Source organism: Carassius auratus, chromosome 12, assembly GCF_003368295.1.
Source record: "Carassius auratus strain Wakin chromosome 12, ASM336829v1, whole genome shotgun sequence".
Taxonomy (NCBI): Eukaryota; Metazoa; Chordata; class Actinopteri; order Cypriniformes; family Cyprinidae; genus Carassius; species Carassius auratus.
The window spans coordinates 18,189,438-18,202,522 of record NC_039254.1 but is presented as its reverse complement, the minus strand read 5'-3'; the positions used below and the strand labels follow the sequence as shown (position 1 = coordinate 18,202,522).

The following is a 13,085-nucleotide window of genomic DNA, read 5'->3' as shown; positions in this document are numbered from 1 at the left end:
TTATTGGACTACATTTAAAAAAAAGAAATAAAGTATTTCAGTCATTCTTCTTTAAACCATGTCTCACTTAATGTGATTCTATGTAATTACTGTTTCTGAGGGAACATTATTTCAAAGTATTCTCATTTTTTTGCTTTCGTTAAAGTATTGTCTGCCAGTATTTACAAATCTTTTCATACAAACCACCTCCACACTCTCAAATCCTTAATTTGCTTTTTTTTTTTAATTATCAATTATCTCTTGGTTTAAACATTCAGCCTCATTTTAAGCATGACCTACAAACCACAACACCGTTCATCATCTCACCGAACAGCAAAACAATTATGTGTAAATTACTGAAAGTGGATAAAAAATTCCAGCTTTAATGATACTCCAAGGTGCCACAGAAAGAGATTTAGCCCGTGCTTATTAGTGACCGTGAGGCTGATTAAAGACCCACCTAAGATGCTGATGCAAACATGTGAAACTCATTTCTCCTCCATTAATCCTATCTAGCACCGAATGTGTCAATTATCTGTGAGAGTAATGAAAACGATTCAGAGCCGGATTCCAGACAGAAGCTGATGTTTATTCAGCGAGCCACATGCCTTCACAATAAAGAGAAAACTTAATGTGATGCTGCGCTCGGCTTGAATCATGGCTGCATGACGGCACATACATCAGTCAAATTATAAAGGTTAACATATACACCACCGTTCAATATATATTTAATAACTGTCTTCAGCAAGACTGCATTAAATGGATCAAAAGTGACATTAAAGACACATATAATGTTACAAAAGACTTCTATTTTCTAATTGACGCTGCTCTTTTGACCTTTCTATTCATCAACGAATCCTGAAAAATAAAATGCATCCCAGTTTCCACAAAAATATTGTTCAGCACGACTGTTTTCAACATTAATAATAAGTAGAAATGTTTCTCGAGCAGCAAATCATCATATTTTCATGATTTCTGAAGATCATGTGACACTGAAGACTGGAGGAATGATGCTGAAAATACAGCGGAGCATCACACAAATACATTACATGCAGAAAACAGCTAAATTATAATAATATTTCATAGTTTTTACTGTATTTTTAATCAAATAAATGCAGCCTTGGAGAGCAGAAGAGGCTTCTTTCAAAAACATTATAACAATATACAAACTATAAAAACAAATTCATTAATTTAAGTGCATTTAATTTTGTTTATTCTTACAACAACAATAATAACAATGATTATAATAATATTTATAAATAATATAAAATTTTATTATTATTCATGCATTTATCATTACTATTGAGAATAATATTAATAATAATAACAAAATAAGAAAAATGCATAACATGCATAAAATAAAATACATTTTTAATTTTAAACACAACGAAAACCCTGTGAGGTGAAGGCTTTGGCTTTCCGTATCTCAGGCTTTTGTTCCTGCTTCGTCACAGTGATTAGCATTAATTTACACTGATTAACCTGAGCAGAAGAGTTGAGGCTTGAGTGCCTCTGTGCAAATGAACAGGTGCTGCGTCTCACACACACACACACACACACACACATAAAGTCCCTTATGGTTATGAGTCTGACAGCAGACAAAAGCTTCTTGAGATGCAAATGTATTTGAGCGTGAGCTGCAACCTCTGCTCTGAGGAACATCTGATATTTGTTTGTTTGCACATGTTTATGTGTCTGTGAAAGAGTGTGTGGGAGTGTGAGGGGCTTGTGTGTTTACATGTTCACATATTAATAAGGATCTTTAAACGCCCGGGGTGAGATCTGTCCCCCTGCGACGTGGCTAATGGTTATAAATGGTGCAATACTTCATGATGTATTTATAACTGGGCCCACAGCTGTAAACCTGCAGTACAGATGGCCTCAATACCTCTCTTTGATGCTCAAGTCATTAAACTCACATCTCATTTACAAATCATTAGCCCAAAACTTTCTGTCAACCTCGTTCTCGCTCTCTTAAAATCACTGCACATCTGTGAGAGTCCATGTGTTTGATCAATGACTAAGAACAGTACAGATGCACAACAAACATCATGTTGAAAGTGTGGATAAAGTCTGGCCTTTTCTTACATATCTGGCGCGGTTTAGGCAGAATAAATGACAGAAAAAAGTAATATGCATGGATCTACAGTATCTATCTAACTATCTATCTATACATTTATCCATGCACATACACTCTGAAAAATTTGATGCACTTCTTCAGCAAAACAAAGGGGGTTTGTATACATTTTATTTAATTTATAAAGTCTTTACTGTGCCGTAAATTATAAACACTTGCATGAGAATTAGCACTATTTCTGTAAAAGTATAGATAAAGAATACGATTCTCAAAGGATTTTAGTTATGCTGTAACCTGTGTTGATTTTATTTTGACTTTATAATAAAACAAAGTTTTTTCATTGGTCTTTTGAAGTGAGTTTAAGAAACAATGCCAACACAAAAAACAATGTGATTAATCAGCTCCCATTCATGAACAATAACTCTTATGAGCCAGTTCTTAGTGCATTAGTGTAACAACAACATCCAGTGTAAAAATACTGACATTATAAGAAAAATATGCACAAATGAATCCATTAAATCTGTGTTGATTCTCTTATCTTATTGCAATGAATTGTTTGATCACACAGTAACATACAGAAGCTGCAGCAAAGATGCAGCGCAAATTATATTGCATTTAATAATGCATTTCTAATGCATACTTATAGAGAAAATAGGCAAGCAATTACAGGATATTTATGTATATGCTTAAAGATAAAATGGAAATGGAAAAAGATGAAAAAAGATTGGGGCAAGAAACCTTCAGGGAAACATTAAAATGCAGGAAAATTGCTCTTTAAGAGGATAAACTCAATAAAAGAGGACTTTCATAAGTTTATTATTACAAATAATATTTTTTTTGTGATATCAAAAGAGGTATTGATCCCTAAATGCACACGAGGCTTACCTGTATGTTGTCAAAAGAAGCTTTATTCGTCACATCGTAGAGCAGCAGAAGAGCTGAAAAGACAGACGAGACATTAATCACATGTATATGAAAAACCTTAACTTCAACTCCGACGTTGGTTGTTTCTAAACACAAACACAAAAAGTCCTTTTGCACTCTGTAAAATCTTTTATTACTGGAAGAGAAAGCAGTATAAAGTTAGTGGATGAGTCCTCTGGCTTTACAAGCATGTAATCTGAAGCACTCCAGAAGCTTGTTTATGGATTCAGTCCTTTATTTGGGGTTTGGGGGAGATGGAGGTCCGTGAAGGGCAAACATTAAAGGATAATTACCATCTCTGGTACGAGGGAAGTGGCACAGACGGAGGAACAAACAACGTCTGGCTGTGCATTCTGTCTTTCTCACACACACACACACACACACACACACACACACACACACACACACACACACACACACACACACACACACACACACACACACACACCGTTATTCAGAACAGAGAAGAGACGTTCTGAATGGAGATTGCTTTATCAGCTCTTAACAGCTAGAGTTTGCATGCAAGACGCTTTTAATTAAGTCTTCGTTTTTTGTAAGACAATGCAATGCTTAAGTCTTTGCATAAAAAGTCCAAACAGATGAGACAGCGATTCACGGAAATAATTGACAGTTTGTTTGCGAGCATCTCAAAAGCCAGGTGTTCTCCATTTACAATGTCTGAACAAATATATGTGAGGGGGTATTTTCAATAAAGCAGGAACACAAAGCGCTGTAACCTTGAAACAGTTTCTGCTCGTGGGAGTGAGATTGTGCATCAGAGACTGTAGACGCTCGTGAAAGACATTCAGAGAAACTTTTACACAGCATGCTTCGGTTTAAAAGAACTGACTGATTTAATTCAACCTTGCAAACATTATTTTGATGAGTTCTGTTAAATATTGCTTTTGTTCCTCTTTTAGTCCAAACCCATCTCATGAAAGTGTGCATAAATAGTACGCCAAATATAAACAAAAACTCATGGTATTGATATGCAAAAATGGGTTGTTGTTTGCATGTGAAAACTGCATGTTATATGCATGCCATTTTTGTGTCAAAAAGTCAAAGTCAACCTGCCAAAGTCTGAGTCTGAAAAAACTGAATATGTTTTTTTTTTTTTGACTAAAATGTTTGACACTGACCTTGATGTCTGAAGTTTGCATAAGTTGGTGCGAAGTTTTGAAATTGTTAGTAATAGAGAAAAACTGTAATACCAAGATCTACTGACCATGATGCATTAATGTGGATGTCAGGTAATATCTTTCTTGTTAGTTATATTTGCATGCAAAATAAATTAGATTTAGCATGTGCCATCCTAGCCCATTAATTTGAACTGAAATAGATGAGATTAATTGGATCCAGGGCCACATGCTGAAATTAATTGTAGCAAATACATTTTATTGAGTTATTAACTTTAAAGTGTGTTAATTCCTTAAAATGTTTAGTTGCTATAATTCAGCGTAATTTGTTACTTTAACATATTTTCATTAGAAGAGGTCGTAACTCAAAAAGACTGATCCAAACTGATGCACTCGTTTTAGAGTGTGGCATGTACATATATCTGAACTTTCTTCACTCGTCTCACAGCGAGAGAAACAGAGAAATCGTCCGCCTGCATTTTAATTCAGCAATGCTCATTATTCAGAGTATTCAGCTGTGTATCTCCAGAGTATTTTACACAAACCTGTGAAGCAGTTTTAATTGCGCGGATTGCATTTTTAATGCAACTAAACAAAGAGAAAGAGAAAGAGCTGTAAAACTATAAAAATGTGCTGTTACACAGGCCATGTTTCAAAAACACTGTGCCATCACACACCTCATGTGTAATGTAGATTGTGCATTTTAATGTATTGCATTGCATTTTTTCTTCAGCTGTGGACTTTATTTAGAAAATAAATGATCTGAAAATTCACTAATTTATTTAGTCAGCCTAAAATCTAAGAAAAATCTCTAAAAAAAAATAAGGCCCAATGTACTATGTTTATATTAAGGAATATTTTATTCATGCATTTATTTATTTTACACTGGTTTTACCTGTATTGTGAATTATGCGCTGAATTTTGCTGTGTTTTAGGGTTTAAAGAAGTGTCTGTAAATTTAACAGAAAGGGCACACACACACACACACACACACACACACACACACACACATATATATATATATATATATATATATATATATATATATATATATATATATATATGCATAGAAAAGTAAAAAAGTCAGAAAATGACCGGTTGGAAAACTATTTTCAAATGCTTTTGTGAAAATAAAACAAACTATGAAAATAAAAAAATTATGATAATCTAAACAAAGAGTGAAAAAAACATTTTAATATTTAACATTTTAATAATTTTGCGTAATATTTTTCAAATTAATTTTAAATTTTAAATATTAAATGTCCATTTATACCTCTTGCCTATAATAAAAATTTTTTTTCAATAAATAGTTAGTTGTTTCTCAAGAAGACTGAAGAGCTTGTGGTTAAATTTGAGATGAAAAAAAAAAATCGAAATGTCACTTTTGCTGTGATTTTGTGTCATTTCCGATCGAGCCATAAACTCTTATGAAATTAACATTTTATTCCATAGATGTCATTTCCATCACAGATAAACATAACTTGAGATGTGGTGAAAATGTCTAAAAGTAGCAATTCAATGACTTCAACATGTCAGAAAAATCTCACTAGATTTTGAAACAGCCATAATTTTGTTCTTGAGAGAAGCTAATTAAGTAGGCAGAAATATCCACCGCTTCATACAGAATCTCCATATAAGATGTGACGTCTTCTCTTCCCCGTATGTATATGCAAAAGCTGGAACAAAAGATGTTAAATGCTGCTTTGAATCCATATTGTCCCGAATAAACAATCAAACTGGAGCAAAGGAACAAAGACTCGTCACAAAGTGCCTTTTCAGAGCCCAGTTAGACTGACAGATGTGAGTGGCACTTCAATAATGACTGCAATTAACAATAATCATGTCAAAACCATTTCTGAAGGCCATTATTATCTTGCTCTCAAAACCCTACCCAAAAATACTATCATTTATTTATGACCCAGAAAGGTGGAAGAGAGAAAGTAGAGGTAGAGAGAGAGAGAGACTCAACTAAAACTACCCACAAACCACTGCACCTTTAGTTCTGAAAGACATTTCATCATTCACATTAGCCTTGCATTTGGTTATAAAGTGGTTGAATATCAAATTAGGTAAATAAGGCAGAGCGTTCAATCACTACAGACAGCTCACACATTCAACTGAATAAAACTCATACATCATTGATTTCATCTGAATGGCTTTGAAAGCTCCTCTGAAGAGCATCTGTTTCTTTTTCCCTTCACGTTGTGTTTGTTTTGTCTGATGATGCTGATAAAGGAGAGCTGAGAGATCATCACTTCTCATAGTAGTGTATGACTGACATAAGAGAAATGTCTCAAACTGCTCACTTTTCACACTAAAATCAAGGAACATTACATTTTAAATCACGAAGACAAAACCTGTTTTTTAGGTCAACCCACCCAATTCTCACCGCCATAAATGTAATGAGTTTTTTGATTGTTTGTTTGTTTGTTTGTTTGATTTAAGTAAGAAAGATAAACAAGAGACAAAGAAAGCACAGTGAAAGCAGTAAATTAATTTAGGAAAATAAGCTAATATTTCAAGCTAATATTGTTGTATATAGTAGTTTATATTAAAGGGGTCATGTGATGCGATATCAATTGTTCCTTTCTCTTTGGAGTGTCACAATCTCTTGGTGCATGAAGAAGATCTGTAAAGTTGCAAAGACTAAAGTCTCAAATCCAAAGAGATATTCTTTATCAAATTTAAGACTCGTCCACACCCCCCCAAAACGTCTCGTTTTAACACATCCCCACATCTCTTTAAACTTTTATTTTGGCAATTTGCAATTAATCATTACCCAGCACTAATATAGTATACATTTGTATACAATGTTACTGAATGAATTGCATATTCAAATGCTATGGTACTTTCAAAGAATACTATGGTGCATGCTCAAAAAACCTTTACAATGCCGCAATTGCATTTCTGAAGACATTGTGATACTAAGCAACATTTCTGATGCTAAAAACACGCCGAAGAGCACCAGGATGAAATATGAATCATCTGAGCAACATTCAAACGCATCCATCTCCCAGTTCCCATATTTGCTGTGGTCTGTGGTGCAGTGCCATGTCTCTCGGTGAGCTGATGATGGCACACAGGCACGGCACAGATGGGAGAGGCAGTCCGTGGGCGTCAGGAGTCCAGGAGATCTGCTCAGACTCACATGCTCCCTAATAAAGCTCCACACATGCAGGACAGCAGCAGCCCTGACGGCTAAGGTGACTCTCTGGGATGTGATTTGAGGAGTTTAGGATTGTTTGCATGTGACAAGTTCACAAGAGGAAAACAGTTGGCCACAAAAAGCGTGCATTAAATGCATTGCTAGCATCAATTTAAACGTCAATCACTCCCCGCTGGAAAGGTGCGGTGAAAGGATGTCGAGTGTGTGTAAGTGCATCAGAACCTCTTTTAAAAGAGTCATAATAGCAGCTTTTTATGATCCAGTCGGTCTTGTTTGAAGTGTAAGAGCGTGGGCTGCTGTGGGAGGGTCGCACATCCTCACAGAAAGCTTTAAAAACTTAAAAATTAACAATTCACTAAAACAGTTTTGAAACTCAAAAGCTACTGCGGGAACGCAAAACAGTTACTCTGTATACAAGAACATGGATTTTGTTATGACGATCTGTCATTTGGTTTTGCTTTAGATGGACGGTACTTCAAACTAATTGCATTTCACTGTAGCTCACAGTGGCTCTTTCTGTACCAGGTATGCTAAAGCTAGCTTACATAATTTAAATTCAGTTGTGCATCTCTTCTAAGGTGTGAGGTGTACTGTATGTTTGGTACAATATATCAGATATCCTGAGTGATATTCAGGCTAAACTAAACTAAAAAAAAAAAAAAAAAAAAACATAAAAATATATATACATAAAAAACTAATAAAAATGACAAAAATAATTGCTACACCTTAAAATAAAATTAAAATGGATAGCAAAAATAAAATGGTATGGTAACCTTTGTTCCCTGATGGAGGGAACGAAGACATCACATCGGTGACCGACGAAATTGGGATATCGCTTCGATAGACCAATCTACTTCGAGTGTAAACTAAATGAGCCAATGCACATTGGCATGCAATTATTGCATCCAGCTGCCGCTGATCACTGCGTGAGTATAAAAAGGCAGCAGGTGCATTGCATACCAGCCTTTCGCTGAGGAGCTGAGCCAGTGACAACAACCGGGGCGACGGGATGGGACGTCTCCATTGCCTCCTTCAGGGAACGAGGGCTACCATACTGAACATAACAGAGACAATCCCTTTCCGAAATTGGGATCCCTACCAAATCGCCATGAGTTCGGAACAAGTGGTTCCACTCACCATTGTCAAAGCACTACCTCACTGGGTGGGATTGGAAAACACTGGGAAAACGTACCCGGTCCGCTTGGAACCGGGACGCAGCGGAAGCCCCATCCTTCCCGAAAGAAGTCTCGGGAGCAAATAAACACATAGCATCCATTTAGGTGTATATGGAGAAATTTGCGCCGTGAATACCATGGACTATACACATATGAGTACTGCTTAGGTCTAAATATAGAACCCAGCCATCCATGGTTCTCACGGATTCATCATGTAGGCTTGGCGCTGGACATTCCGCCGCGTCCAGCTGCCCCAGGTGATGGAGGATCTCAACAGGGTCTACCTGACACGGACACTCTGGAGCAGTTTAAGCAAGCCGACACTAACTGGGGACTCTCAGTTCCACTACCCGTTTGAGGTGAGAACACAGGAGGATACAGGCTCTACACGAACACTACAGCGAACATGTTAGGGGTGGCCCAGCTCCACAAATATCTGTAAGCGAGATGCCACGAGCCAGTGCCCAGGAGGATGCAACACTTCTAGTTGAATGAGCCTACAACCTGATAAGCCAGGGTTATTGCATCCACAATCCAGTGGGCCATCTTCTGCTTAGAGACGGCATTACCCTTCTGCCGGCAGCTGGATGCAATAATAGCATGCCAATGTGCATTGGCTAGTTTAGATTACACTCAAAGGAGATTGGTCTATCGAAGCAATATCCCAATTTTGTCGGTCACCGAAGTGATGTAGAGAGTGCCCGACTGAAAGGGGGCAAAAAAATAACATTGTTTTGAACAAATAAGTTGAATGAATCAATCAATGGATTTTAAATCATTTAAATCATCTTTCAGTATTCAAAACATTATATTTAAAACATTACTTTTTATTAAATAAAAATATAGAGGCTTATTTCATTTTTTTTCTCAAAATTTATTTTATTTATTTATTTTGTGAAATATTTTTAGTTTTAGTTTTAGTTAATAACTGCGCCAAACATGTGTTCAGTGTGTTTTACTACAAATTTGCACATACACACTATTTTGACTCATGTTTCTATTGGCTGCACAAAAAGTTCAATATAAAGTTATCTTTGCAGCATCTTAAATGATCTGAAATGCAATCTCTATTATGAGTTTAGTACTATGATGTTTGTTTTTTTTAGTTCTGTTTGCCAATAACAATTTCAAGAAGAACGTCATATCATTGCAGAATTCAAACTTAGAGTAAAAGTCAAACTCTTAAAAATCTTAAAAGACAATAAAATTGCAAGAAAAGTAAAACTAAAATACTTAATGTGGTTTAATGTTCTAAAACAATGACCAAGAACTCAATATCTCTCTTATTTTTCATGTCATGAAAAATACATGCTGCCAAAACAACAAGACACAGTAATAACAAAACATTGATAGCCATTTTCTCTGTGATAAAAAACCTTATAAGGAAAAATAAAAATGTTGCACTTCATGCATAGCCCCACTATCCATCTACATGCAAGTTAATGACACCAGGGTATTAATGCAATGTTTGTAACATTTCTCTATTATGGTTTTCTATGAGTGAGAAAAGCCTTAAAATAAAAGCATTGTTTCTTCCTTTGGATTACGCTGTTGTTGTTCTGGCAGGAGATCATGTTTATGACATGAGAAATGTGAGAGAAATTTGGTAGTCACATATGAGTGAATCTCAACTGGTGGGTTGCGAGGTCTGCTCTGAAAGCAGACAAACAATGCTGAATGCTAACCATATAATCATGCACAATAACAAATGGATTGCACGCTTCCCATTTCTTTTGTTGTTGACCTCAAACTGTGCAGTCTGAAAGTATTTTAGCACAAATTCATGATACATCTTTGCAGAAGCATCCAAATAAGACAGATGCGTGACATGCCCTCATCCTCACAAACAAACAAAAGTACTCAACATAAAAGAAGATATGACGCATACTACATCACAAAAGGGTTCAAGGGTAAATCGCACTCCTGCTCATGTTTATGCATTAGCAAATTTTATAGATATATATTTTTTATTGCTATTCAGTTCAAAACAAAACTACATGAGATAAAAAGAAATATGTTTCAGATAACATCAACAATGGGTTCACTGCAAAAAAAAAATAAATAAAAAGATTGGTCTTGTTTAGTTTTTTTCCCAGTATAAATATCTAAACATTCTAGATGCATTTCATTGAGAAGCTAAATTACTTTACTTATTAAGTCTTGTTTTCTGGAAAAATAAAGAAATAAACCCCAAAATGAAGTGAAAACATCTGCCAAGGTCAGAAAAAAATCAACTTAATTCACAGGGGAAAATCATTTTCACAGGTAAATCACACTTTGCATTGACAAAATGTCTATTGTCTTATTCCTATTTAAACATTACCATGTAAAAACAAACACACACACACACAAAATGGTTTATGAGTAAACCACTTTCTGCTGCTGTTAATGTATATTTTCATAGTCATTCCTATTCAGTTATAAACATAACAATAATGAGCTATGTTCAAATGCCAGTTAATTTCTGAAGAAAAAAATGAACAAATCTGATCTATACAACAATGTGCATTAAAGTCTGGAAGAGAGCGATAGAGTTAAGGCGAAATAGTTTAAAATTGAGTGATAAACAGCTTGGATTGGACAAAAAACACTCTCTTTCTATTAAAAATATAAGGAAGACATTTCAAGTAACTTGACATTTTTTTCTTGCCCCATTTGCAACACAAATCATTTTCTCTCTTTTTTCTGCAACCTCAATTTTTGCTCTATTTATGTAACTTTTTTGATAAACAAAATGATTTTTGCAGTACAATGCAACCCACCGTGAGCATCTCGGTAGTAGGCATGCGTCACGCTCCTGAATCGCTCCTGTCCTGCCGTATCCCAGATCTACAGAGAAAGAGGAGACACAAACATTACCTGCTTCATTCAAACATTCATCACACACACACACACACACTATAAAATCGGGTTTTACTCTACACTATAAAAGCATTTGAAGTGAAGCAGGGGAACACAAGCTTTAATTAGCCGATGTGTTAATGCATGAGATGGAGGATTAGAATGTGGATTTATGGCTGAGGTCGAGACCTATTACACCATCCACGTCCTGATAAGAGCACCTGTCACACACACGCAGAGACCTCTTGGCCAGGGTCATGTTTCACACTGATGAAACTGAGCAAGAAGACATGAATGCTGATGAGCAGAACTGCCAGACATTAACAAAGACTGGGGGATAACGTGAGCACACACACAACCGCACACACACAGATACAAATAAGCATTAAAAACACATCAAAAATGGCTCCAAGACTTTTGAAGACATGCATTAGTTTTGTGTGACAAACAGAATCATTACTCTGAGATTTATTATATACACATATCGTATATCCATTTAAATTAATTTACTGAAAATGTGCCCACTCTCAGGCCATCCCAGATGTAGGTGAGTTTGCTTCTCCATCAGATTTGGAGAAATGTAGAAATGTCAGAATGAGAGTCCAAACAGTTGATAAAAACTTCACAGTAATCCACATCACTCCAGTCCATCAATTAACGTCTTGAGAAGCCAAAAACTGTCTATTTGCAATAAACAAATCCATCATTAAGATGTTTTTAACTTCAAACCATGGCTTCCAGCTAAAACATGAGTCCATAATCCATAATAACACTTCCTCCAGTGAAAAAGTATCCCATTTTCATCTGTTGACTCAAAATCCACATGCATATTTGTTAAGAGCTGTTTTTGGCTTGTAAATGGTGCTTGATCTCTGCAGATTTCTCTCCCGATTTAGACCAGACAACTTTACCTCCAGAGAAAGCGTTATTACTGCAGAGGATTTAAAAATGTACATTTCAATGAAACCGCCTTGCTGTCAGTCACTGAAGCGCTGTGGAGTGCAAGAGCCAGTCTTCAGTTCTCATTCTGCTAGATCTATCTGCTGCGTCAACAATGTTAATCATCAAATCCTTCTGTTCACCCTCTCATCGATGGACATCACTTGAACTGCACTCCACTGTTTAAATCTTACCTCACAGGTCCTTCAGTGTGGCTTGGGGAGGAGAGGTATCCAAATCACATCAACTGGTCACTGGAGTTCCTCAGGGATCCGTTCTAGGACCCCTCCTCTTCTCTATATACACTAAATCACTGGGATTGCAGTTGGTAAACAAGATTCTGCTCTGTTGTTATATCGCATTATATCACATGATTTTCCAGTTTTAGTTTGCTAAGTAAGCCAGGGCCAAAGCCAGTAAATATACCTATTTACCTGTTGTCAAGCACTTGTTAGAAGAAGCAGTCGAGCAGCAGAAGAGGACAGCAGTATGTAAGTGTTTTTTGTTTCTGTTCTCTTTGGATTTTAGCGCTGTTGTCATTGCTAGGAAACTATTTTCATGTTTGTTCTCATTCATATTGTGTGACTTTCTAGTTTCGGTTTGCTAAGTTGTAAGGCATGGCCGGCTGACTTTAATAACAAGTAATCAGGACAGTATAAAATTTGGTTAGTTCACCGCGGCAGTCCTCGTTGCATGAATACAGACGAGTGTAAAAACCAACGACTCTGCAAGACCTGCAAGACTCCACCTAGCAAGGACAATCGAATATTGCTTTTCTCCCCTTTTTTTAATTTTTACACAGCTTGTTCTTATATACTTGTTTAGACTATTGTACACAATATGTGCTT

At 36.1% G+C, this 13,085-nt stretch overlaps 1 protein-coding gene across 1 annotated transcript in view; it reads right to left on the bottom strand.

Moving 5' to 3' along the window:
* Positions 1 to 13,085, bottom strand: part of rab26 (RAB26, member RAS oncogene family) — a 65,988-nt gene that overhangs the window by 19,576 nt on the left and 33,327 nt on the right. Inside the window, exons 4-5 of the mRNA XM_026277414.1 lie at positions 11,220 to 11,286; positions 2,942 to 2,994 (exon numbers count right to left, since the gene is read on the bottom strand). Coding sequence (XP_026133199.1) covers positions 2,942 to 2,994; positions 11,220 to 11,286 — 120 coding nt within the window. The remainder of the gene's footprint in view (positions 1 to 2,941; positions 2,995 to 11,219; positions 11,287 to 13,085) is intronic.